We start from the raw sequence: 25,364 nt of genomic DNA, 5'->3' as shown, positions 1-25,364 counted from the left end.
ATGGCCAGCAGACTAAACTGGACCTTGAGAGACAGGTGGGGGTTGGAGGAAGAGCAAGAAGGAGGTGCCCACCAAGGCGGCCCAGGCCACGTGGCCAATGGAGAGTACAGGGTAAACAAGTGGCGGGATTAAACAGGGAAGGGCGGCACAGCCCCCGGGGCTGGAGAAGTTCAGGGTAGGGGGCGGAGTATGCTAGCCATACCTTGTAACTGGCAAGGGCTAAGGGATGCTGGGAGAACCTGGGAGCCAGGTAGCACTGATATGTTAAATAGGCAACTAAGCAAGACAATTGTCTCTGGTTGGATACCTAAAGCGTAAGGATTCAAACTGTGTAGCAAAGCCTTGGAAACATTGGGCTTGTTCTTGGCAACAAAGTTTTTCTACCAGGACTATTTACCAGTATACCTTAGGAGAAGATTAGTTCAGTTTTTCTCAAAGGTTGCTTATACTACAGCCCCTCTGCATTTGTGGGAGGTTGATTTCTGACCTCCTCAGATACGAGGGAAAAGGCTACAGAAATAGTTTTCGGCATTGTTCAGGGAATGGCAAGGAAACTGTCTGAGGGATAGAGAGATGGCTCAGCAGTTATGAGCTCTAACTGCTCTTCCAGATACCTAGGTCCATTCCCAGCACCCACGTGGCCACTCAGTATCTTGTCTGTAACTCCAACTGCAGGGGAAGCTTTGCATTGGGCACGCACATAGCACACAGTCACACATGCAAGCAAAAGACTCACGCACATTACAAAAAAAAAAAAAAAGGAATCTAAATGAAAGATGCCATTACAAATAGAATTTCACTTAAACGTGTATTTGACCTGCAGATGGTTGATCTTATGCACGTGACATTTGGGTATGACAAGTGCTTTTATTAGAATACAGCACCACAGTTTTGGGGTTTAGTAAGACATTAGAGTTCTTAGGATTAACATTGGGGTAATTACATAATAAACAATAACCACAAAGTAAAATAGTATTTTATCGCGCCCCTCAAAGGACACTGTGACTTTTAAATACTGTCCCTGCATTTAGAGAAGAACCTTGGCCACAGTATTCAGTTTTTGCATCATTCTTTTTGTTCTTTATTTCCTATCTCAATTACGTGTATTCTCTGGGCTACAAGACCCCACCTCTTGCTTTACTGAAAACAGGAACTAGGTTAGCGTTAAGAAGTCAAGGAGAGTAGTAGTTTATAAACTGGAAAAGGTGAAAGGGCTTCGAAAGCTATTAAACCCAGTGGTTTCCAAAGCAGGTAAAGCATAAACATGGACAACCCAGGCCATGCATTAAAATAAGAAAGTACACCACAACTTTAACTCCCAATGCACAGGGTATACAAAGGGGCCTCGAAATCTACCTGGATCAATGCCCTAGGTGATGTAAATTCAACTTCCCTGAGGCGCTTTTACATGTAAGGAGGTACCCAGCCGTCGCCACCACGCTCTCTGGATTAGAGATTCACTCTTGTGTTTTGGGTGGCGCCCCAAGGTCTTTAGAGGCCTCTGATGTGTTCTCTTTAAAAGGGCGAGCAGCGGATGCCTCGCTTTCCCGGGGTTCTCTGCGCCCAAGAGACGTGACCTTTCACCGCGTTACCCTCCCCGCAGTAAACGCCCAGCATCTCTGAAAAGAGCAGTTCTGAAACAGTCAGCAGCCGGTCCGCAGTGGCACCTCCAGGAGGGCACCCACCCAGCCTGCGAGTCCAGCCTATGTCACTAGCCCTCCCCTTGGGGCGGAGCATCGCTCAGACCACGCCCCCATGCCACCTTCCTCCAGGATGTTCCCGGAAGCGGACCTGCTTTCCCCTGGCAGAGCTGATTGGTTGCAGTTTTGGATACCGCGCCTGGGTTTGTAGAGTTGTTTTGGACTCAGTTCGCAGAGAAGATGATGGCTGGGCAGGGTGTTCTGCGCGAGCTGCTGGGCCCTCTGCACCCCTATAAGAGCGACGACGAGGAGGACTGTGCTCAGGAGGAGGAGGGGGAGCAGGACTCGGAGTTTGTGGATGCGGAGGAGCTCTGCAGCGGGGGCATCAAGGCGGGCAGCCTCCCTGGGCGCATGAGAGGTGAGCGAGCGCCAGCTAGGCCGGGCTGGCAGGGTTCAAAGAAGTATTTTCGATTCTCACTGCCCGGGCGCCTGGCGTCCAGTGCAGATGACAGACCTGTGGTGTGGCTGGCAGCTTCACCTTAACTTCACCTTCAACTTAAGATGTGGTAGTAACTGTGGCAATGGCACATACTGTGTTAAGCTTGGTTTTGACATATATCATCTCATTTACAGTTAACAGTTGGAGGTAGTTTTACAGTCGAGGAAATAGATTCGTGCTTTTATTCCCACCCAGAAACAGAATCTTTTAATTACTAAACTACACTGGCTGAATCAGAGATGGAGTTGTCTCACAACTTTGAGACAACGAACGTGCGCGTGGAAGCATGGGGCTACACAGACACACACACACATATACACATACACAAATTTACACATACAGCACATACACGCATACATAAACACACTCATGCACATTCACACACACACACACACACACATATATATATAGATATATATATATGTATATACCCACACATTCAGACATACATGTTCATACACATACACACGTACATTTATACACATACACACACACTGTATTTGCATGGTCTAGTACAGTAATAGCTGTTGACCACGTGTGGCTATTGGCACCTTAAACATAACTATAGCTGTGTTTGACTTTAAACACGAAGGATTACATGTTGTAACTTGCTATCCTAGCCAAGCATTTGGTACTGGGATAGGCCAGGGAGAGAAAATGACGAAGTTGCCTTCTCAGTGGAAATACTACTCATGAATTAAGCAGCCATTTTTTTTTTTAAGATTTATTTATTTTATGTACATGAGTGCTCTATCTGCAGGTACACCTGCATACCAGAAGAGGGCATCAGATCCCATTACAGATGGTTCCGAGCCACCATGTGGTGGCTGGGAATTGAACTCAGGACCTCTGGAAGAGCAGCCAGTGCTCTTAATGGCTGAGTCATCTCTATAGCACCTAGGCAGACGTTCTTTAATCAGAGGAGTAGCCACAACTTAGTACTTAGTACCAGACAGCACTTGAAGAAGTGATATCCATGAGATTTAGACAAGGCTTTGCTGAAGAAGTCAGCTGAGCTGAGCTCTGCAGTAACTATAGGAACCAGCCAGGAGAAGCAAGTACCTCTGAACAACTTTCTGCAAAAGGAGGCACCATGGTAAATTCTTTAAGTCCTATATAAAGGCTGATACTGGCTAAGGGGATGGTGGTAGATAAACTGGATTTAGAAGAACAGATCCTGGCTGGTGAGATGACTCAGTGGTTAAGAGCACTGACTACTCTTCCAGAGGTCATGAGTTCAAATCCCAGCAACCACATGGTGGCTCACAACCATCTGTAATGATATCTGATGCCCTCTTGTGGGGTGTCTGAAGATAGCTACAGTGTACTTACATATAATAAAAAAATAAAATAAAATAAAAGAAGAACAGATCCATGGCTTGCATCGTGCTTACTTCCAGAGTACAACATCCTTTGTAGATAGGGAGTCAGCCAGAGAAACGGGCAGAGTGAAGTGTTACAGGTAGCGGATGTCTTTATGGGTGCTGCCTGTGTGTATGTGTGAGATCAGAGAGAGGTAAATGTTGAGGGAAACCTTTGCAAATTTCCTGTTATCTCCCCCTCTCATTTAGTGTCTATTCCCGATGAAAATACAAAAGAGAAATGTACCGTGTATGGACGTTTCCCACTCAAAGGTCCGTGGTGGCGCGTCAAAGTCCAGGTCGTGAAACCGGTGAGATCCAAGAGCTATCAAGTTCAAGGCTTTCCGTCCTACTTTCTGCAGGCTGATATGTCGCCACCAGGTCAAAAACATATCTGTTCGCTTTTTCTTAAAGAATGCAACTTAGCCCCTGAGCGCATACAGGCATTTTTAAAATGGGTAGATGAAGTGTCAAGCTTTGAAAATCTAAACTTTGAAAATCTTCGGGAAATGTTAAGAAATTTCTGCAGAGAAACCGAAAAGAAAGATAAAAAGCAGTCTACACAACATGACCAGGATGGTGAGCTGAAAGTGGAAAAATCATGTAAGTAGGATTTTTATGCGTGAGTTTTTGTGTTGTCCAGACATTCAGGGACTGGGGTGCTTCGACTCTTAATTTTGCCGTCCCTCCACAGGATAAATTGGGCATCTTTAATCAGCAATTCTGAAATGTTCCCTAATGTAAAACTTCCTGAGCATGGGTCATACAATTAACCCAAACTAATTATTCTCGGTGTAAAACATGACAATTATAACTAAAACTAATAGAATTAAAATCCAACTTATATGTGAAAATTCATTGCTAGGGCCTAAACTCAATAACGAAAGTAATTCTAATTTTTATTTACACGATAGCTAAGATCCAAACGGGGATTAGATACCCCACTATGCTTAGCCCTAAACTTAAATAATTAAATAACAAAAATATTTGCCAGAGAACTACTAGCCACTGCTTAAAACTCAAAGGACTTGGCAGTACTTTATATCCGTGTAGGGGAGCCTGTTCTGTAATCGATAAACCCCGCTGCACCTCACCATCTCATGCTAATTCAGCCTATATACCGCCATCTTCAGCAAACCCTAAAAAGATACAAGAATAAACATAAAAACGTTAGGTCAAGGTGTAGCCAATGAGATGGGAAGAAATGGGCTATGTTTTCTTTTAAAAGGACATTAAGGAAACCCTTTATGAAATGAACTAAAGGATAAAGGAGGGTTTAGTAGTAAGTTTAGAGTAGAAAGCTTAATGGAATGGAACAATGAAATACGTACATACCGCCCGTCACCCTCCTCAAATTAAATGAGTTAGATCATACACGATACATTAATATCTAGTTTCTGAGAGGAGACAAGTCGTAAGAAGGTAAGCATACTCGAAAGTGTGTTTGGAATAATCACAGTGTAGCTTAATACCAAAGCATCTGCCCTACATCCAGAAGAATTCATAACGCATGAACACTTTGAAATTCTAGCCCTAACACCCATCAATTTAACTATATTTTCATATAAATTAAAACATTTAACCTAATTAAAAGTATTGGAGAAAGAAATTATCTTTAGGCGCTATAGGTGACATTTTCTGATCCCTATGAATGAACTCTGTCTGATCCACAAAAATTATTAAAACCTTTTACAGTGTTATTTTCAGCCTCTGTGTTTAAGGTGCATATGAGAAATAAATGGGCTGTATATTTAGGCTTAGGTCTCATCCTTGTGCCTTCTTATAGGTAAATATTCTAAATTATGAAAAAAAAAAGACCCAAATATTTCTCACAAGCATTTCAGGTTGAGGACACATATCTGTCACAGCCTGCAGGCCATATGTGGCTAGAGACAGCCATGAACACGGTTCAAGGGAAAATAACATTATTCAAGATAAGATGTTTAGCCAGGCAGTGGTGGCCTGCACCTTTAATCCCAGCACTTGGGAGACAGAGGCAGATGATCTCTGAGTTCTAGGACAACCTAGTCTACAGAACTAGTCCCAGGACAGCCAGGACTACACAGAGATACCCTGTCTCGAAAAACAAAACAAAACAAACAAAAACAAAAAAATATGAGATGTATTTATATATTTATATTTATTTCATTGTGACTTAGTTGTTTGGTTTTAAGACATAACCTTTTATGTGACAACATCATAAGTTTGACCATGCCTGGGTCCTCTCGGAAGTCAGTTTGATGAAAATGTTGGGTTGCCTTTGGTGTTCCTCCCCTGCAACATGAATTCTATATGGTGATCTTCAAGATTCGGGCCTTCCACCTTGAAATTGTGATTCTGTTTCTTGACTTTTGAGTTTGTGGAGAGCACTCTGAGTCATTAAAACAGAACCCAGTTCCTGTTTTTAAGAAGACTAACAAGAAAGGAAAGCTTTGGAACTTCAGAAATATTTCAATTCCAAATGACTTAAAATAGCATCAAACTGTGGTTTTCAATCTGGACATCCATATACAGAAAGAATTTTCTTTCTTCATGAAAACAGATGGATTTTGCATCACACCCAATGACTTCGGGGTTGAAAGAGTCAGAGTTACAATTGGGAAAATGTAAAGGCTAATATGTAAGTGATTGGTTTTGTGCTTGGTTTTAAATTTACTGTTACAGGATGCATTCAAGGTTTATTTATGATTATATTGCAAACAAAACAAAAGACTAGAGTGTGAAGTGTATAACAATAGAAAATTTACTGTTTATAACAAAGGAAGAAGAGACCTTGGTAGAAATTGTTTTATTAACTTTCTTAGTGCTTCAGGTAAGTTGAATAGTCCTTCTGATTTAGGTGTCCTCAGCGGATTATACTAAGAGAGAAAACACCCCCCCCAGTCCATCTGTGGGGCTCACTTGTGTGTGTTGATTTCCTTATTCCTGATCTCTCCTGCAGTCCCGTTTATAACTGCAATGGCAGCTTTGCGGTTCCCCAAAGTCATGGAGTTCCTTCCAGTGCTTTTTCCTCGACACTTCAGCAAGCTCATCAGCTTGTGTTCTGATTGGGTGCTGGGAAGCATAGAAGAGATTCTGGGTACAGAACCATGGAAGCTTGGCTTCAGAAGAGTAAGTGAGACCCCCAGTTCTGCATTTCAAAATCCTATATAAGGCAGAGTTCTTCAAACTTGGCAACGTTTGAATTTCTTTCCGTGGAGAATATATATGGATTTAGTGTTGGGATTTCTTCTCTTGCGTGTTACAGCTTGACAGAAATGTCTTAGGTCTGTAATTCTGACCTGAGGATAGAGTCAGTAAATAAGTCAATTGAATCATCAACAGAAAACAAAATATCGAGGCGTATGCTGTTCAGATTATTGCTGTTAATTTGGTCATTTAATGTCACGTGGTGTGACTTGCTTTTCTGCCACTCAGCTGTCATTTGTCAATCTCATTGAGGACAACAGTTCTTGGGACTCTGTTGAGTCCGTTCTCCATTCTCCTCTGCAACGCCCTCTCCCCTTTCCCAGTCTGAACCACTGGAGACATAGGTTATTTGTGTCCGGTCTCTTTACTGCAGGAGTTGTTCTACCTGGGGCATTTAAGCGTAGCTTGCTTGTTTACTTGGGTGTGCTGTTTTCTTTCATCGAAGGGCATCAGTCTTAGGAACTTCAGGCCCACCCTGATACTAGCATTAGTATTGTGGTTTTATTGAACATGCAATCACCTCTTAAAAGGCCCTGTCTCCAAATGGAGTCCCATTCTGAGACAGTAAGGACTTCAGTGTTTGACTTTTGAGAGAACACTCGGCAGTCTGTAAAAGGAACGGAGGCCCCAAGAAGGGCATCTCCGTGAAGATGATAGAGGTGAAAGATAATAGGGTGAGATGCCTCCTTTGTGGCATTTGGGAAGAATTATCAATAGACCCATGGCAAACCAAGGAAGCCAAGAAAGTAAGGCAACCATTCGCTTCCAATATGTGCTAAGGCCCCTGCAAATGCGATGTTAGTGCAGGCTGCCTCTCTGCTGGGACTCTTACATATTGCGTGTTACACTCTGATTTCACTGAACTGATTAATTAAGTGTGTGCTACAGCTGTTTCTTCAGACAAGAACGGAAGCCTGTGTCTAGAGGAGGGCACAGGCTCTTATCCACAGTAGAGATTTAATAATTGTTATCTTACAGGGTTCTTAAGGAGTGGAGGAAAGGGATGAGGGTTCCTATGTGCGAGTCAGTTCTGGAGGAAGAAGTCGTTAGTGTTGTTGCCTGTAGGAGACCCGGCAAAGAATAAACCAGGGGATGCCTGCGTGTGTATACGTGTGTGCATTAAGCCATGTAGCGTTGTTTGACATCAGAGACTGATTTGTAAATTATAGAACTGCCTAACTACAAGGCAGTTTAAAAAAAAAACAAAACAAAACAACTATGACAAAACCAAGCCAAACCAAAAAAAACCAAATCATTTTTGATGTGTTAGCTATATAACCTTTTTGTCCCCCACATTTTGTGTATGTATTTATATCTTGGAAATGTTTAAGATGGCAAAGTTTCAACTATAGCTATATATAACCCATCTGTCTATATGGATCCTTTGTGTGAGGTATCCTGAACTCTCTTTCCCTACAGATAACCTACACAGAACTGAACCTGCTGCGCTGTGAGGCCAGCTGGATGGCGTTCAGTCAGTGCCCTTCACTGCTCCGGCTGATGACGACCCAACAGAAGAATGCATTGGTCTTATATTCTAAGCTGAGGCAGACATGCAGAGAAGACGGGCACACATACATAGAAGTAAAAGATTTGACCTCGGGCTTGTCAGACCATATGTCATTTGAGAAAGCATGTCAGTCTCTGGAGTTTCTGAGGGACATTGGCGTGGTCACCTTTGAGAAGGACTGCGTCTTTCTTCATGAGCTGTACCAGGCCGAGCAAGACATCGCCTCCTCCATATGCGAGCTGATGAACAAACCCCCGTGGCATTTGAAAGTGGACGTGAAGAACGTCCTGGCGTCAATTAGCGGCGCGAAGCCTCGCGATCCAGGAAGTGCTGAGGCAGTGGAAGGGAACAAGCCAGATGAGGTGGGGTCAGATCAGGGTGCCAGTGTTTTAGACGCCCAAGACAGCGGTGATCATGTTAGGAGCAATGGCGACTACGTTGCGAATGCAGAAATAAACGACGTCCCACTGGATAGAGATCAGGTGGTCGCCCTGGAAACCATCTGCACCAATGCGGTGACTGTCCTCAGCGGGAAAGGCGGCTGTGGGAAGACCACCATTGTTAGCCGTCTTTTTAAGCATGTGGAGCAGCTGGAAGAAAGGGAAGTGCAGCGAGCCTGTGAAGATTTTGAACAAGACCAGGAAGCCTCAGAAGAATGGCTTGCCTTTCCTAAGCAGAGTCCAGCCGGGGTGGACAAGGCTATAGAAGTTTTGCTCACCGCACCTACAGGGAAGGCAGCTGGCTTATTGAGGCAGAAGACCGAGCTTCCGGCTTACACACTGTGTCAGGTAAAACCTCTGACAGTTTTGCCTGCAGATAAAACATTTTCCCCAAGACATCTTCGCGCCTTATTCGGAAGTAATCAGCCTGTCAAGTGTTTCTTTTTATTTTCACGTGGGAGATAAAACTCGGGATCTTTTTCATATCAGGCAAATACTTTACTACTGACTAATACTCCCAGACTCGAGAGTTTATAAGTCCTCCCCAGGGGGTTTTACACTACACGGTCCACCTGCCCCATTCTCTGTCCCCTCTCATACACGCCTCCCCACCATGTCAGACTTTCCCAGGAGCCCCTGCCTTTGCTGCCTGGCTCCTCTAGACTTCTACAGCTGAGCAAAGGGTACCCCTCCACTGCTCTGCTGTTCCCAGTTTCAACGCTGGGATTCATAGCACCGAGTTTCGTCTGTGATAAAATCCAGCATCTTATCTCAGCTCCTGACAGATGAGCACAGGACCCAGACGTTTAAACGCCATGTTGGATGCATCCAGCACGGGCACTTCCTTCTTCAGGATATTTCTGCTATGCTGCCTCAGGCTGCTACCTCCCAGTTCGTGGACTGACTAAGTCCTTCTGCGCCTGTTGCTGACTAAGTCCTTCTGGCATTCCAGGTCTCTCTGGAGCTCCGTTTGGGTTGACTCAGCTATGATAGAGGGGAAATCCTGCCGGGAAGGAGGTCCCTGGGGATCACAAGCTGTGGAAACCACATGAGTTAACCTTTCTGGCTGCTCTGCCCTCGCTGTTCACACTCAGAAAAGAAATCAGTTTGTCGAGTTTAACCGCCCAGTATACTGAGCACTGGGGTGGGATCTCACCTGATTTCATCCAGTCCTGCCGGGGATGGGGCTTACCTTTCTGCAAGGTACCCATGCTGCATAAGCTACCTGCCCGTTCGGCGCTTGATGGCCGTTTCTGCCATCAGATGAGCTTTTGCAGTATCTCCCTACTCATCTGAGGGTTCACTACCCTTCCTGGAGCTTATCTCCCATGGCTAATGGGGCTTACTGTTCTTGTTAAAAGTCTCTGGTGTTTTTATTCTGTAGTAGCTAATCATTTAGATCAGTCCTCCTCAGGACAGTCTCTCTGTAAGCATTCCAGTTTGCAGCGAGACAGTGGACACAGGCTCAGAAAGTGCTTATTCATAAGTAAATGCTAGGGGAATCAAAGTATGGGCCTAATGGTATAGTTTAGCTCTCTGCATGATAGGTTATCTTGTGGGGACTGGTCACAAAGAGTGTCCCTGTTGGCTGGAGCACTGGCGATGGAAGAAGACATTTCTCTATGATAGAATGCAAAGCTCCTTGTAGCAAAGCTTGTTCTTCATCTCTTGCATCTGGCCAATAGTCACTTACCAAAAGTTTGAAATGATTCAATATGGCTGCAAGAGTGAGTCCCTCACGGGTGATAATGGTGGAAGGACTTGAGGGACAGAATCCTGAGCCATCCTGTTCTTTCCGTGTGTTTGGAAGAACTCTAACGCTCTAGGAAGCTTCGGTGAGGAAGTGGGCATTTTTGTTAGGGGAATGCTTTCTGGAGACATTGGGGAGGGTGTTCGTTCGTTTGTAGACTGCTGAGGGTTCAGGCAACAACTGATCAGAAAGAGGTCTGTGTATTGTAGAATACTGGAAACAAAGTTACGGCTGGGTGTTTTTGAGCTTTAACAGTTAGTATTTTGACATTATCTTATTGAGTCATCTATTTTAAAAATAATCATATTATCAGCACTGTTATTAGCTGGATTGTTTTTCTTAGTGGTTGTGGTTTTACAGGGTGGCGGTCAGAAGTTTGGGATACTTGAAAGAAGACTTAGTAAAGAGAGAGAGAGAGAGAGAGAGAGAGAGAGAGAGAGAGAGAGAGAGAGAATTGGAAGAGCTCAGAAAGCCAAGAGGTTTATTGGGAAAGAAAAGAAATAGTTTTTTTTTTTTTTCCCAGTGGGAGAAGTTGGGAAAGAAAAGAAATAGATTTTTTTTTTTTTTTAGACAGGGTTTCTCTGTGTATCCCTGGCTATCCTGGAACTCACTCTGTAGACCAGGCTAGCCTCCTGCCTGACTCTGCCTCCCAAGTGCTAGGATTAAAGGTGTGCACCACCACTGCTGGCTGCAAGGGGAAACTTTGAAGATTATTATTAAGTTAAACTCAAGCCTCACTAGGAAACATTTTTCTTTTCTTTATTTTTTTCTTTTTTTTTTTAAACTGTTTGAGCCTTTTACAGTTTGAAATTTTAAAAGTTCATTTTTTTGTGTGTGTGTGAGTGTGTATATGTGAGAGTGTGTGTGAGTGTGTGTGTGTGAGTGAGTGTGTATATGTGTGTGTGTGTGTTCATCCCTGTAAATAGAATGTTCTATACCGTGATACCGTGTTTGCTTTTTCTTTCCATTTGTTATGCCCTCCCACCCATAAGGTAAGCTTTATTTTAAAACCACATGCTTGTTAGTTCTAACCTGATTCTTTTTTTTTTTTTTTATATGCATGCTTTACTTACAGGTCAATTACAGCTTCTATATGTGGAAGAAAAATGAAGTAGACAAGCCATGGAAATTCTCTACAGTTCGAGTTCTGGTTGTGGACGAAGGGAGTTTGGTGTCTGTAGGAATCTTCAAATCAGTTTTGAAGTTACTGTGTGAACACGCCAAACTGTCTAAGCTAATAATCCTTGGTGAGTTAAACCGCCAGGGTCTGCACGTTCCGTGAAAGCTCTGCGGGTGCTGTTGTGGATGTCACGCCAGGCTTTGGTTTACTGGAAATGGGAAGCTTTTCTCACAGCCCGTAGCAAAGTGACTGAGTTAAGTCTGCCTGCCATCCTTACCAGCCTGGGTGGGTTGTCTGGCCAGGGTATCACCAAGCAAGGATGAACGAGACGGGGCGTGCTAAGTTACTGCTTATTGCTTGAGTAATGGCTATTAAAATAGTAAAAATGTTGGAGTCAGAATAGATCAGGATGTAGATCATTTGGAAATAATAAAAAGTCTGAATTATAGGCCACTTTACAGTAATTTTATGATTCTAAGCTAATAATTCAAATTAGGCCTCGCCAGCCGCTTAATCTGGTGAGATTTAGTTAGATTCTGTAGAGTTTTAGTGAGCAGTCGATTCTGTGATTTAATTGTGGTGGGATTGTACATAAACACCATTTATTTTAGGCATCTGGGGATGTTGGCTGAGCAGCCGACCCTGTTAACATCGTAAGTGCTCACCCAGTTGTCACTCAGCAGAGAGTTCTCTTTTCTCCAGAGTTTGGTTTTTGTGTCCCATGCTGTCATCGGCCAGCTGGAATTTGTTTTTGCTTTGGTTCATCTCATTCATTTTTTGTTTAGTCGGCTTGTTTTATGCAGGTGAGGCTCCCCTGCGTTCTGTAACACAAGGACACAGTGAATAACGTGCAGAGTGACCACGTACAAGATAGCTGAGGTCTGATTTTTAAACATGTTTTGAGGTACATATGTTCCCTGTGGCTTTCCAGGGTCACAGTTACGAAAGGAGATCAGTTAAAAACTTGTCACCTTGTTATGTTTTCAGACATGTTTTTATGTCACATGCCCCTCCCCCTTCCCTCTCCTAGCTTCTAGGATAGTTAACATTCTTAAATAATTTTAAATAAAGATTTCGGAGGTTCTTTCTAAGTTACTGAAGGTCTACAATTACACTGTGTGCCAAATCAGCAGAATAAAAATTATGTATGTATTTTAGAATCCTAATTAAATAAAAATCTTTTTTTTTTAACGCCCCCATCCCTTTAGGTGATATTAGACAGTTACCCAGTATTGAACCTGGTAACATGCTGAAGGATGTTTTTGAGACTCTTAAGTCAAGACAGTGTGCCATCGAACTAAAGACAAACCACAGGACAGAGTCTCAGCTGATTGTAGACAATGCTACAAGGTATCACCTATTGATGTTCTTGTATTTTTATCTCTGTTGTACTGGGGATGAAGTGTATTAGGAATAAAGGATGATTTAGTACAATGCATTTACTATATTTTTTAGCAATACCCCAGTCCCTGGTACCAGCTTCTGTCTTAGGGTTTTACTGCTGTGAACAGACACCATGACCAAGGCAACTCTTATAAGAACAATATTTAATTGGGGCTGGCTTACAGGTTCAGAGGTTTAGTCCAGTATCATGGCAGCATCCAAGCAGGCATGGTGTAGGAGCTGCTGAGAGTTCTATGTCTTCTTTTGAAGGCTGCTAACAGAATACTCCTCTCTAGGCAGCTAGGGCTAGGGTATTAAAGCCCACACCCACAGTGACACACCTACTCCAATAAGGCCACACCTCCTAATAGTGCCACTCTTTGGCCCAAAGATATACAAACCATCACAAACCCTTTTCTATCTTTTAAGTATATGCCTATTGCCACAGTTAGAAAACCAAGGTTGGTATCTTTCATTGCTGGCCCAGCATAAGCTATCGTTAAAATGTAAGGATGGATATATTTCTCATCTTTAAGAATATATACATCTGATTCTCTTGGTTGTGTGTTCCCTAAATATGCACACAACTAGCCAGAAATTAAAATATTGCACGTGCATTGACCATGTACAGATCCTGTCCTTTGTTAGCTCCTAAATGATGCCCTGTACTGACCGTTTACACGGCTTTGACTTTGCATTAGGTGTCACCGATCACCTAGAGATGATTTAAAATAAACAAGAAGGTTTACGTAGGTTATAAGAAACTACTGTGCCATTTTATATAAGGGCTTGAGCATCTACTTATCAGGAGATTCTGAAATCACCCTGCAGGTAACACACAGGGATAGCTGTACTGGAATTAAGGTGTGCTAAGTCTGGACTCTGCCCAAGGCAACAGAGACTTAGAAATGAATCTTATTCTCAAAGGAGCATTGGAAAAGAACTTTCTAATAATTTCTGTGTGTGGACAGCCCAAGGCGGGGGCAGATACAGGATTTGACTCTGAGGTGAGTCCTGGTGGCCCCCAGGCATCTGCTCCTCAGTGGAAAAGAGCTAGCTCTCTTCCCCAGTGTTTGCATATGCCTTTGGCCTTCTTCCATATTCTGTGTGCTGGAGAATCAGGACCATTGCTCTTCTGTGACTTGAGAAGCTATTAAGATCTATAGGCATGATGGGACCATGGATACTAAGAGATGGTTGTGTCACATTTTACCTTTTTTGTCTCTTTTGTGAACTCTGTTTTTTGCTATTTTTTTCATATGTTCAGTTGAATGTCACTAGAACCTTGAACATATCAAACTATACTTTAATATGTCCCTGTCAACTCTGGATGGAACTCTGGTGGAAATGGTAGGGATGGGGTAGTTGTTGTGGACTCTTGTCAGAACCTCAAGAATATTGGAGTTGGGTGAATAATATTGTTTTCCTGAAGTTTTTCTGTTGCTATCTCAGATTTCTTTTTAAAGATTTATTTTATGTATGTGAGTACACTGTAACTGTCAGACACACCAGACGAGGGCGTCAGACCCCATTACAGATGGTTGTGAGCCACCATGTGGTTGCTGGAGATTGAACCCAGGACCTCTGGAAGAGCAGTCAGTGCTCGTTTTTGATAGACCCATTTCAAGTCCGTCAAGCCCGGAAGAAATGAAGACTTATTCAGTCAGAATTGGGCTTTATCTAAAACTCAGGCATTTTCCTTAGCCACCTGTTCAGTACCCTTTAATTTAAGCAGTGTCTCTGTCATTCATTTCATCACTGTCCTCCAATATTACTGACTGAAGGATCTTTGTGACACACCAGAGGATATGTGCTATGTGTCCTGGCAACCATTTACACATCACACTCAGATACACACATACACACATGTTTTTTTTTTCTTTAAGAATCTCCAGACGTCAGTTTCCAGAATTTGATGCAGAACTAAGTATCTCTGATAATCCTACGTTACCCCTCTCCATTCAAGATAAGACATTTATTTTTGTGAGACTTCCTGAAGAGGACCCCAGTTCTCAGTCTAAAGGTGAACACCGATCTAGTAAGTGTTTATGTTGGCTTGCACGGAAGTATTTCAGTTTTGTAATATTGTTATCAAATGACTAGCTGTGTCTTACTCGATGCTAAAGGTAGGTCTTGCTAGTGAAAACTGGAGTACTGCAAATATAAACAACTTAAGAATTCTGAAAGGCAGATTACTCTAAAGTAGTGCTTCTCAACCTTCTTAACACTGTGACCCTTTTTACTCGTGACCCCCAACGATAAAATTATTTCTGTTGCTACTTCATGTAACTGTAACTGTAATATTGTTACTGTTATGAATTATAATATAAAAGTCTATGTTTTCTGTGGTCTTAGGAGACCCCTATGAAAGGGTTGTTTGACCCTCCCCAAAGGTATTATGACTCATAGGTTGAGTACTGCTATTCTAGTAGTTTCTGAGGAAATTCTTGACACAGTGTAAGGACTCTCATTAAATACTTGAAGAGTTGGTAAGTGGCCAGAGATGACTTTGTTTACAGAGCCCTGGCAATCTCAGTCTCTTCAGGAGAAAGTTACGTTTTATTTAATGAAAAATTCTTGTTACTTTCTTTGAGTGCATTACTGTTAGTTAACACCACATGTAATTTTGGGTTTTACACTGTTAGCTTCTCAGGGTTGAGAAGGAGTGTGGGATAGGTTGTTTAAGCACGTGACTCAAGTCACTTCACCATGTGTGAAGTAAGTGTAAGGATTTTGGTGTCTGGGGAGCTAGGGGTGCATCCATGTTAGGAAACACTATATAAGTACTAATAAATATCATTAAATTGGTTATGAAAAATAATTATATTTGAATATAGTTGTTGTCTTAGTTAGGGTTTTACCACTGTGAACAGATACCATGACCAAAGCATTGTTTATTTTGGGACCTGTTCTGTGTATTAAAGAGAATGTGCTTTTTGTTTGAGTGAGCCAGGTCTCCTCAAGCTAACTTTGAACTCCTAATTCTTCTGTCTCCACCTCCCTAGTCCATGGGATAGCCCATGCTATCATGACCAGCTCATTAAAATGTACTTTCAAAAGAAAAAGAAGTTGTCTGTTTCAGAGTGTCAGTGACGCTGATTCTGTTTTAATTAAATGTTTTTGCTGGAAAATCAGTCTCTTCCTTAAGAAAATTGGGCAAATAGTCCTTAGAGAGGCAAATAGCACTTTTTCATTAATAAAGTTGTACCCATTGTTACAAATTGCAGAGACCCAAGACAGGGTCCACAACTGGGCTAGAATTTCAGAGATGCTAAAACGTGTATTGTAGAATAAATAAAATGCCCGGTGGACGAGGACCTGTGAGACAGAGAGGAAGAAGAGGTGCAAAAGGGAAGACCTTTGGAAGTTTCTGCTCTGTTTGACTGGGAGCAGAGATGTGAGGTCAGCCATTTTCTGGAGAGTATCTTTATATATATACTTCATACATATATAGAAGAAATGAAGGGCCCTGTGAGGAGCTGACTTTGTCTTTCTAGAACAGCACCACAGAACTCCATGATTCACCGGCTACTAGATGATACACAAAACCCTGCAGTGTTCCTATCCCCCTCCCCCCTTTTTTCTTGAGACAGGACCTCACGTTGCCTAGGCTGCCATTGAATTTGCTCTACAGCTGAGGCTGACCTTGAACCTCTTATCCCCCAGCCTCTCTCATATAGACCAAGCTAGACCCTAGCTATAAAACAACAACTGTGAAAAACAACCAAACATGGGGTAGTGAGCTGGGCATAACAGCACATGCCTGTCGGGATAGTATTGTGTTAACAGCTGAATTGTGGGAGGTTGGGGCACGGGAGGAGAGAGAAAGCTGAGGTGAATGAGGTAGTGTGGTGTTAGGCCAGTGGGCACTTTTGAGCCAATATGGCAGCATCTTAGTATTGCAAAGTGGTGCATACCAGCTCCGTGTATGGTGATACCCGTATGTGCTGACCTCTAAGATGCTCACCTCTAAGGGGCCACGACCAGCACCTCAGGGGGTGAAACCTGTCTCCGTGGTCTTGGCACTGTTACGGCCTGTGTCAAGGATGACGTAGGCATTCCCATGATGACCTGTATTGCACATGGTGAGATGTTTGACCTGCACTGCTTAGTAGGAATTGCTAGCTAATTTTTTCCACAGAAATAGCATTGCAACTTAGCAATTTTTCTGTATTAACCTTTTTCTCTTTGACAGATTTATATTCCGCAGTTAAAACTTTGCTTCAAGGAAAGGACTTCTGCGCTTTTGAATGTTCAAAAACATCGCAATTTATTGCATTTAGAAGGTAAAACGTTTATAATGTGTTAATGTACTTTATCTAGCTTTTAAGCTTCGTAAGGTATTAACGTACATTGTATTTAGGGGAGATACATGTAATCTCTCATTATTCCTTCTTAGTCTTTGAAATATTTTTTTTTTTTTTTTTTTGGTTTTTTCGAGACAGGGTTTCTCTATGTAGCCCTGCGTATCCTGGAACTCACTCTGTAGACCAGGCTGACCTCGAATTCAGAAATCCACCTGTCTCTGCCTCCCAAATGCTGGGTTTAAAGTCATGCACCACCACTGCCCAGTGAAATATCTTTTCATTAGACACATCAGAAGGCATTCTGAACAGGGCTCTTTTCTGTCAGGCATGCTTATATTCTCACAGGAAGTTCGAGTAAAACAAAATTTTATCTGAAGGTTAAAATTATAAAATACTTTTTTTTTCCCTCCAGGTTGGGCATGGTGGCACATGCCTTTAATCCTAGCACTTGGGAGGCAGAGGAAGGTGGAGCTCTGAGTTCTAGGCCAGCCTGGTCTATAGAGCAAGTTCCAGGGCAGGCAGGACTACACAGAGAAACCTTGTGTTGATAAACAAAAAACAAAAACAAAACAAAAAAGATCCTTTTTCCTAGAGAAAGTTCTAGAAACGTCTTATGGGATCTACTATATCTGCAGGGGTAGCAAGCACAGAGCTGTCAGTTCAATTCCCGGTATCACAACAAGAAGTAACAAAATCCAGTGGCCCAGTATATGATTGTCTATAAACATAAGCCAGTGTGCAATGTGTCCTGCTGAAGTGACTCTGATTTCCATGTGTTTCAGGCAAGACTGTGACCTCATCAATGACTGCTGCTGCAAGCACTACGCGGGCCACATCATCAAGTGAGCATCCCCCCAACTGACGCTGTAGGGGACGGCTGTGCCTTGATTTACCGTTCTTCCATTTGTATGGATATTTGTCACACAGGGCCACACATTCAAAAGTCATACCCTTTCCCCCATCTTATGAAGCGTAATAGTCTCTTCAATTAAATGGGTCATATACCATTAGGAATTGACATGGGGGCTGGAGAGATGGCTCAGCGGTTAAGAGCATCGGTTGCTCTTCCGGAGGCCATGAGTTCAAATCCCAGCATCCACATGGTGGCTCACAACCATCTGAAATGAGATCGGATGCCCTCTTCTGGTGTGTCTGAGGACAGCGACAGTGTACTCATATACATAAAATAAATAAATCTTTAAAAAAAAAAAAAAGGAATTGACATGGACCGTAAATAGAGCAAGATGAAAAATAAGAATGATTATCTCTCTGTGATGTCCAGGTTGGCAACCTCCGACCTCTTCAGGATCAACATGGAGAATAAGGAGAATTTCTAGTATCACGTGTGTGGCATTTCCAGGAGCCTGAACAGCAGGCTGTGTGCAGAGAACAGTTTTATATGCCCTGTATTTGACAGCACATGCTCGTCCATGGGGCTGTGTAAAATATAGGAGCTTCTGCCACAAACCACTGTGCTGGGCAGTCTGACAGAGGACTCAGAAGGTGCTCGGATGGGCCCATGTAATAGAGGTCCTAGTAGCTCTGCTCTTGTCAGGGAATCTCTCTATTTGTGTAAATGAAGCTGCTGACAGGGAAGTCTCCCACACGGTTAGGTAAGAGCAGAATGAAAAACAAACCCAGGAGTGCTTTCGCGGGGACTGGCACTATCTGCCATTCATTGACTGGCACAAGCTGCCATTCTTTGGTACTGTTTTTGCGGAACAGTGTCATAATTATTATGGAAATATGAGTTAGTACTCTAAGACCCGAAACTGGAGAATGTGGACAGGGGGTGAATTTGCATGAAAGAAAAAAAAAAAAGGCTTTTGGTTTAGAAAGTGGATAGATCAGAACATCCACATCAACATCTCTAACTTGAGAAAGTTCAACTGGGCCATGTCCGAAGGGCTTGAGGTGACGGGGTGAATGCTGTGGTGGTAAATGTTATTTGGGGGATTTGTTACACCCCTCCTCGTTGCCATCAAATATCCCAAATAAATGACACAGAGACCTTTGGATTTATGATAAGCCTTAAAGCACCAGAGCTGGGTGAATATAAACCGTCTCTGTTAGTTTGTCGACCTTCCTGACAAAAATCCCCAAGACCTAACTTGCTGTGATTTATTTGTGCTGTTCCTGCAACATCAGGCCGGCTCTCACAGCTGTGAGATCAGGATCCATGCTACCCCACGGCCACCTCCTTCCTTCTTCCTCTTGTCCCTGCCTCAGACCCCAAGCTTGGGAAGCTTTGCTCCATCCTCTCTTTACCCCAGGCTGAAGGCATCTTTATCAACCAATCAAGGATAACCTGGGCGGGGGGCAAGGTTTATATCACAAAAGCTGGCATATGTAAGGATCTCCTCATCTCTCCTTGTGGGTGGAATAACCAGATTTTGGGAGCCAGTATATAGCATTTGAATCCATAGTGATACCAGACCAACCCCCTACAGAATGTAAAAGAATGTAGCAGGTGACAGTTATGAACACTTGATTTCTGACCTTTGGAGAATGAAATGATATGTAGAAACATCATTTCACATCAGCTCCAAGTTGCTAATAGATAAAAGGAAGTGGGAGCTTCCAGGCCTGATGGTGTGTGCTCACTACCTAATGCAGAGACCATGAGAAGAAACTCATCTTTGCCGTTGGCGATAAGATCTGTTGTACCCGGAATGCGTACCTCGCAGATTTACTCCCTGACAGTGACCAGGAAGCCAACGGGAAAGGCTTTGGAGATGCCCCTAACGATGATGCTAAAACCAAACAGGATTTCGAAAGTAGCATTCGGCTGTGCAATGGGGAAATATTTTTCATAACACGGGTAAGTCTTAGGAAGTAATAGGTTTGCCAGTTAGAGATCTTTTTTTTTCCCAAAGCCCTGGATTTCATTTTAGATTTACTCAGGGATGCTGTTCTTGGTCAGTGTTTCTTATCAGGAATTTTTATACACCCTCATTCAGGATGAACATTGGTTTGTAGATTTTAGCAATGTCTGTTTTGTTTTTCTTTCAGATTTATTTATTTATATATATATATATATATTTATTTATTTATTTAATGTATGAGCACACTGTCGCTGTCTTCAGACACACCAGAAGAGGGCATCAGATCCCATTACAGATGGTTGTGAGCCACCATATAGTTGCTGGGAATTGAACTCAGGACCTCTGGAAGAGCAAGCAGCCAGTGCTCTTAACCGCTGAGCCATCTCTCCAGCCCGTCTTTTCTGGTTTAATACCGAAATCTGATGGGGTCCTTGGGAATAGCTCTACTGGGAAGCATTACTTTTTCCAACATTTTTTTCCCCTGAAAGATGTAGAAAGGAAACTTCTTTGTAATAAGTCAGAAGCTTGAACAACAAAGGACAAAGCGAAGCTCTCTGTAGTTGTAGCTTCAATGTAGAAACTTTAGTAATTTTTCCTGGGGTTGTTCCCCCTGTGTAAACATCTTCTCAAACTTAAAGGATGCTGAAGGGGCAGTGAGGGGAAGAGAGTGTGAAGTTTCAAGGACCAAAAGTTTCTATTTCTGCTCATTGAAATACTTAATATTCCTCCCGAGACAGAATGTCTTTACCATGTGCATGTTGGAATAGGTGCAAAGATTTCTTTGTCTTGGTCCCAGGATGTAACCGACGTAACTTCCAAAAGAAAAAGACTTTTGACCATTAATAATGAGGCTGGCTTAGAAGTGACTGTGGATTTTAGCAAACTAATGACAAACTGTCAGATAAAGCACGCCTGGGCAAGGACCATTCATACTTTTCAGGTAAGAGCAGCTGTTTACAGTTGTTTGATTGTTAACACTGATTGTATTAGTCTGTTTTGTTATCGATGTAACAAAGTATCTGGCCAAAGCAGTTGAAGAAAGAGGCCATTTGGGCTTACAGTTTGAGGGTACAGGCCCTCCTGGCGGGGAGGACCTAGAGGCAGAAAAGTGAGCAGTTGGTCACACTGCGTTCATAGTTTGGAAGCAGAAAGAGATGAATGTTGGGTACTCAACTCTCTTTCTCCTTTTAATTCAGTCTCAGGTCCCAGCCTGTTGAATAAATGCCACCATATTTACAGTGGGTCTTCCCCCAGCTGTGATCTCCATCTAGAAACTCCCTACAGCAATGTCCAGAGATGTCTCCTAGGTGACTCATGGTCACCATCAGGTTAACAGAGTTAAAACTACAACACTTACCACAACAGGAAGTACAGCATGTTGTTTTTCATTTCTTTTGCTGTTATTAATTCTAATTCTTCAGTTCTGGCCCAGTTTCTCCCTCATAATTTTGCTTTGTTTTCTGAGAGCTGCTTTCCAACCTGCGGCCTAGTGCGGCCTAGTGCCCGGCAGTGGGCCAATGGCCTTCACTCTTACAACCTTTGCTTCTACGCACAAAGGCCCAGGAGATGCTACTCAGATTCTAGCTGTGTGTTCGCTTAAGTGCCCTTTCACTCTGAGGAACTAAGACATTAGCAAGACAGTCTTACACTTCCTTCCCTCCCAGCCTGACTCTCCAGCAGGGCCTGACATGAACTGTACTGATGTCCTTAAATTTTGACATTTTATCTAAGTTTTTTGTGCATATGTATACATATGTGTGTGTGTATTTTTTTATACGTTTTCTTGCTTTCAAGGTTTAAGCAAAGGGTGTCGTCTTACATCTTGTTTATTTATTTTTGGCTTTATTAACTTCGTTGGAGGACCTTGCTATTCTCTTGTTATTTTGGACAAATGTACGCTCTCCCTCCAGTTTTGTAAACAGCTCCCTTATAATTTGTTTAATCTTCTTTGAGAACAGCGGGTTTAAAGAGTAGATGAGAATAGCTCAGAGTGTCCTCATGTGTCCAGCCAATCTTTGTGTGTGTGCATGTACATGTGTGTGCACGCGCACGTGTGTGTATGTGTGTCCAAGTGACCCTTTGACGCATGCATATATGTTGTGTCTATACATATTTATATAGTCTCCTGTTATTGGCTATTTCATTCGCCATTATCGGCATCCTTAGTGTAACACATTCACACATAGGTCTGTACAGTTATTTCAGAGTCTTAGGGAAAACGTAGCACTCCTTTTGGTCTCCAGAACTTATTTGTTTTGGTCACCACAAGCTAGTTGTGGCCCCATGGGGGACCTACTGTTGGTAACAAACTTAGCAAACGTGAGTTCTGAGATAGTAGATAAAATGGATTCTGGGGTGATGCGGACACAGCAGCCAGGTAGAAGGACATGAGCACACCCTCAACACTTTTCTCTTTTTGTTTTGTCTGTGTGTGTGTGTGTGTGTATGTGTGTGTGTGTGTGTATTTGTGTGTATGTGTCTATGTGTTTGTGTGTGTGTATATTTGTGTGTGTATGTGTGTGTCTGTGTGTTTGTGTGTGTATTTGTGTGTGTGTGTGTCTATGTGTGTTTGTGTGTGTGTGTATGAATACGTGTATGCTTCTCCTACTGTCTATGCGTGGAGGTCAGAGCAGCCTTGAGTCCTTGGTTTCCATTTGTTTGAGACAAGATCTCCTTGATTTCTCTGTTGCGTCTGCCAGGCTAGCTCATGAGGCTTGAGCCAGACGTTAGGCTTTTGTAAAGGGTCTGGTTATTCACTGGCATTCACCCCGCCCCCCCAACCCCCACAAGCCATCTTCCCAGCCCCAGCCCTGTGCCACAGTTGCTCCTCCGCTGAGCTGCTGTATTCAGTCTTCATGTTTTCGCCTCCCAGGGGTCTGAGGAGAACACAGTCGTCTATGTAGTGGGGAAGGCAGGCCGCCAGCACTGGCAACACGTTTACACCGCAGTGACCCGGGGCCGCTCCAGAGTGTACATCATTGCGGAAGAGTCCGAACTCAGGAGTGCCATCCGGAAGCGCAGTTTCCCCAGGCAGACGCGTTTGAAACACTTCTTGCAGAAGAAGCTCTCCGACAGCTGTGCACCTTCAGCAGGTTTCTCGTCTCAGCCTTCGAGCCCTCGCCTCGGAGAAAGACCGGGCACGCAGCCTTCAGCATCTCCCCTCTGTAGAACCCCAGACAACAAAGCTACTGCAAACAGCACCAGGGGTGAGGCATCGTCTTCAGCCACAGAGGAGAGGTTCTCCTTTGACCAAGGATGGTTCTCAACTTCCTTCAATGATACGGACACAGAAGAAGAGTCAGCGCAGCTCAGACGGTCCAAGAGAGCTGGTGATGGCTTCCCATTTGATGAAGAAAGCCCCAGTAAATTCCGAATGGTAGGAGCCATGTTCCCTTGTATTCATGGTTTCTTTAACTTTTGCCAACTGCAGTGTGCCTGGACAGGGCCATGTGTCCTTCTGTCAGTGTATCGGACAGCTGATGTCTCAAATCTAACAAAGTGCCCTCCACCCAGTGCCCTCTTGGAGTTACCTCTTTTTCCCCTCCCTCCTGAGGCTGACTCTCTAGACAGCTTCCACTGACTGATGGATGGCAGTCATGTTCCATGAGAAAGCTTCCCACTCTGTGCCTGCCTTCCCCTGTCTTCTTCCTTGTCAGTTACCCTGGCTTTGCAGGCCACAGTCCCTCGTATCTCCACAGCTCCCTTGCACTGGTTGGTTCCGGTCTTCTCGAAAGCTTCTGGAGCCTTTCCTTAGGTCTCGCTCTTGGCACCCTCTTGGCCTCTAGTTTCACTGTTGCTACGAGCACAGTCCTCTTTCTCTCCATTCATGTGACCCTATCTAATCTGATGGAGAAGTGCTTTCAGAGTCTCTTACATTTCTCCCTCCTTCTCTCCCACACATCCCCTAATTGAGACATCTCCCCAAGTGACAGTATCACCCATTCCCCTTGGCCTGAGTGTTTCAGTGGCTGCCCTGATGCAGGACCGGGGAACTCTGGGTAAGTGCCTCTTCACCATTCTTGTGCTGACTACTTGCAAGTATGGGAGTAATTTGACGACTCACTGAAGAGCGTTCAGGAACCAATTCCTTCATGTGTCTTTGATCTTTGCTCCTCGAGAGAGCCATTCTGGAAGTACAACCTAACACCTTCCTCTCGGTTCTCCGTCTCAATCACGTTTCTCCCAGCTTGACAATTTGAAGTCTTGCACTCACGTTATTCCGACCCGTCTCCACTCTCTGCCTCTAGGAACATAGCGTTATTGAGGAACGACTTTTTCCCCCACTCTGCCTCGGCTGTTCTGGCTTGGGTCCTTATCTTACTAGAGGACCAGCTAACCACCTCATTCCTGCCGAACTCCTCATATACTCCGACCCCTTGGGTGTTCAACTCAGTCCCTCTGTCTAAAGGCTCCCCGTGCTTTAAGCACACACTGGGGACTTCTCAGTCTACATCTGGTTCTCCCAGAGCCCTGTGATGTCTCACTATTACCTTTTGACGTCAGTCAATCTACTGTTTTGGTTCATTAATTCACTAAAGGAATCAGTGTTTTGTTCCTATCTCTCCCCTTTGGCATCTATAGTTTGGAGATGGAGCTGTCCGCTGGGTGACCAGAGGGGAGAAGACAAAAGAGAACAGTCCCAAATGAGTCCCTGCTTTCTGGCTGAAACAGGGAAACAGCAGAGCCATTTATGAGGAAATACAGTCTTCCTCCCTTCTTCGGGCAGGCAGTAATGGGTGCTACACTTAAGAGATGAAGGTTTCACTTGGGAGGCAGAGGCAGGCGGATTTCTGAGTTCGAGGGCAGCCTGCTCTACAGAGTGAGTTCCAGGACACCCAGGGCTACACAGAGAAACCCTGTCTCCAAAAACCAAAAATCAAAAAAAAAAAAAAAAAAAAAAGAGAGAGAGAGAGAAAGAGAGAGAGATATGAAGGTTTATAAATTACTTCCAAATGTGGTTTCAAGGGAAGAATACTGATTGACTAATGTACCTGCCACAGATTCGCTAAGGTGGGGTTCAGTGGAGAGCAGTTCAGAGGAGCATGGGCTAATGGTTCTGTCCAAGTACCAAAGTGTGACACTCATGCCCAAAGAAGGTATGGGACAGGTAACAGGCTCTCTAAGAGTCTGCCTGTCAAAGAGTTCAATTGTGTGGTGATGGCAGTTGAAGCCACTGGGAGAGCATGAGATAGATACAAGTGAGACATAGAGCTTCGGATATGGGTGGGGTGGGTGTGGGGAGGTAGTCACAACTGATGGACAGAGTCTTCCAAAGAGGCTGTCTGTCCTTTCCTTTGATTGGAGTTGAGATCCGTAGGAACATTCTAATTGCCTGTGAGT

General features: G+C 43.6%; 1 protein-coding gene across 1 annotated transcript in view; it reads left to right on the top strand.

Annotated features, from left to right (window-relative positions):
* Positions 1 to 1,793: 1,793 nt before the first annotated feature.
* Helb (DNA helicase B) overlaps positions 1,794 to 25,364 on the top strand; it is a 28,021-nt gene continuing 4,450 nt past the window's right edge. The window contains exons 1-12 of the mRNA XM_028759134.1: positions 1,794 to 2,058; positions 3,711 to 4,103; positions 6,442 to 6,611; positions 8,109 to 8,987; positions 11,465 to 11,636; positions 12,718 to 12,859; positions 14,779 to 14,930; positions 17,088 to 17,178; positions 17,982 to 18,041; positions 19,816 to 20,020; positions 20,821 to 20,964; positions 22,897 to 23,400. Of these exons, the coding sequence (XP_028614967.1) occupies positions 1,881 to 2,058; positions 3,711 to 4,103; positions 6,442 to 6,611; positions 8,109 to 8,987; positions 11,465 to 11,636; positions 12,718 to 12,859; positions 14,779 to 14,930; positions 17,088 to 17,178; positions 17,982 to 18,041; positions 19,816 to 20,020; positions 20,821 to 20,964; positions 22,897 to 23,400 (3,090 nt within the window). The 5' untranslated portion in view covers positions 1,794 to 1,880. The remainder of the gene's footprint in view (positions 2,059 to 3,710; positions 4,104 to 6,441; positions 6,612 to 8,108; positions 8,988 to 11,464; positions 11,637 to 12,717; positions 12,860 to 14,778; positions 14,931 to 17,087; positions 17,179 to 17,981; positions 18,042 to 19,815; positions 20,021 to 20,820; positions 20,965 to 22,896; positions 23,401 to 25,364) is intronic.

This window comes from Grammomys surdaster, unplaced genomic scaffold (assembly GCF_004785775.1).
Source record: "Grammomys surdaster isolate TR1022 unplaced genomic scaffold, NIH_TR_1.0 126271, whole genome shotgun sequence".
Classification (NCBI taxonomy): domain Eukaryota; kingdom Metazoa; phylum Chordata; class Mammalia; order Rodentia; family Muridae; genus Grammomys; species Grammomys surdaster.
The sequence above is the reverse complement of the archived record's forward strand: the minus strand, read 5'-3'. Positions and strand labels throughout refer to the sequence as shown.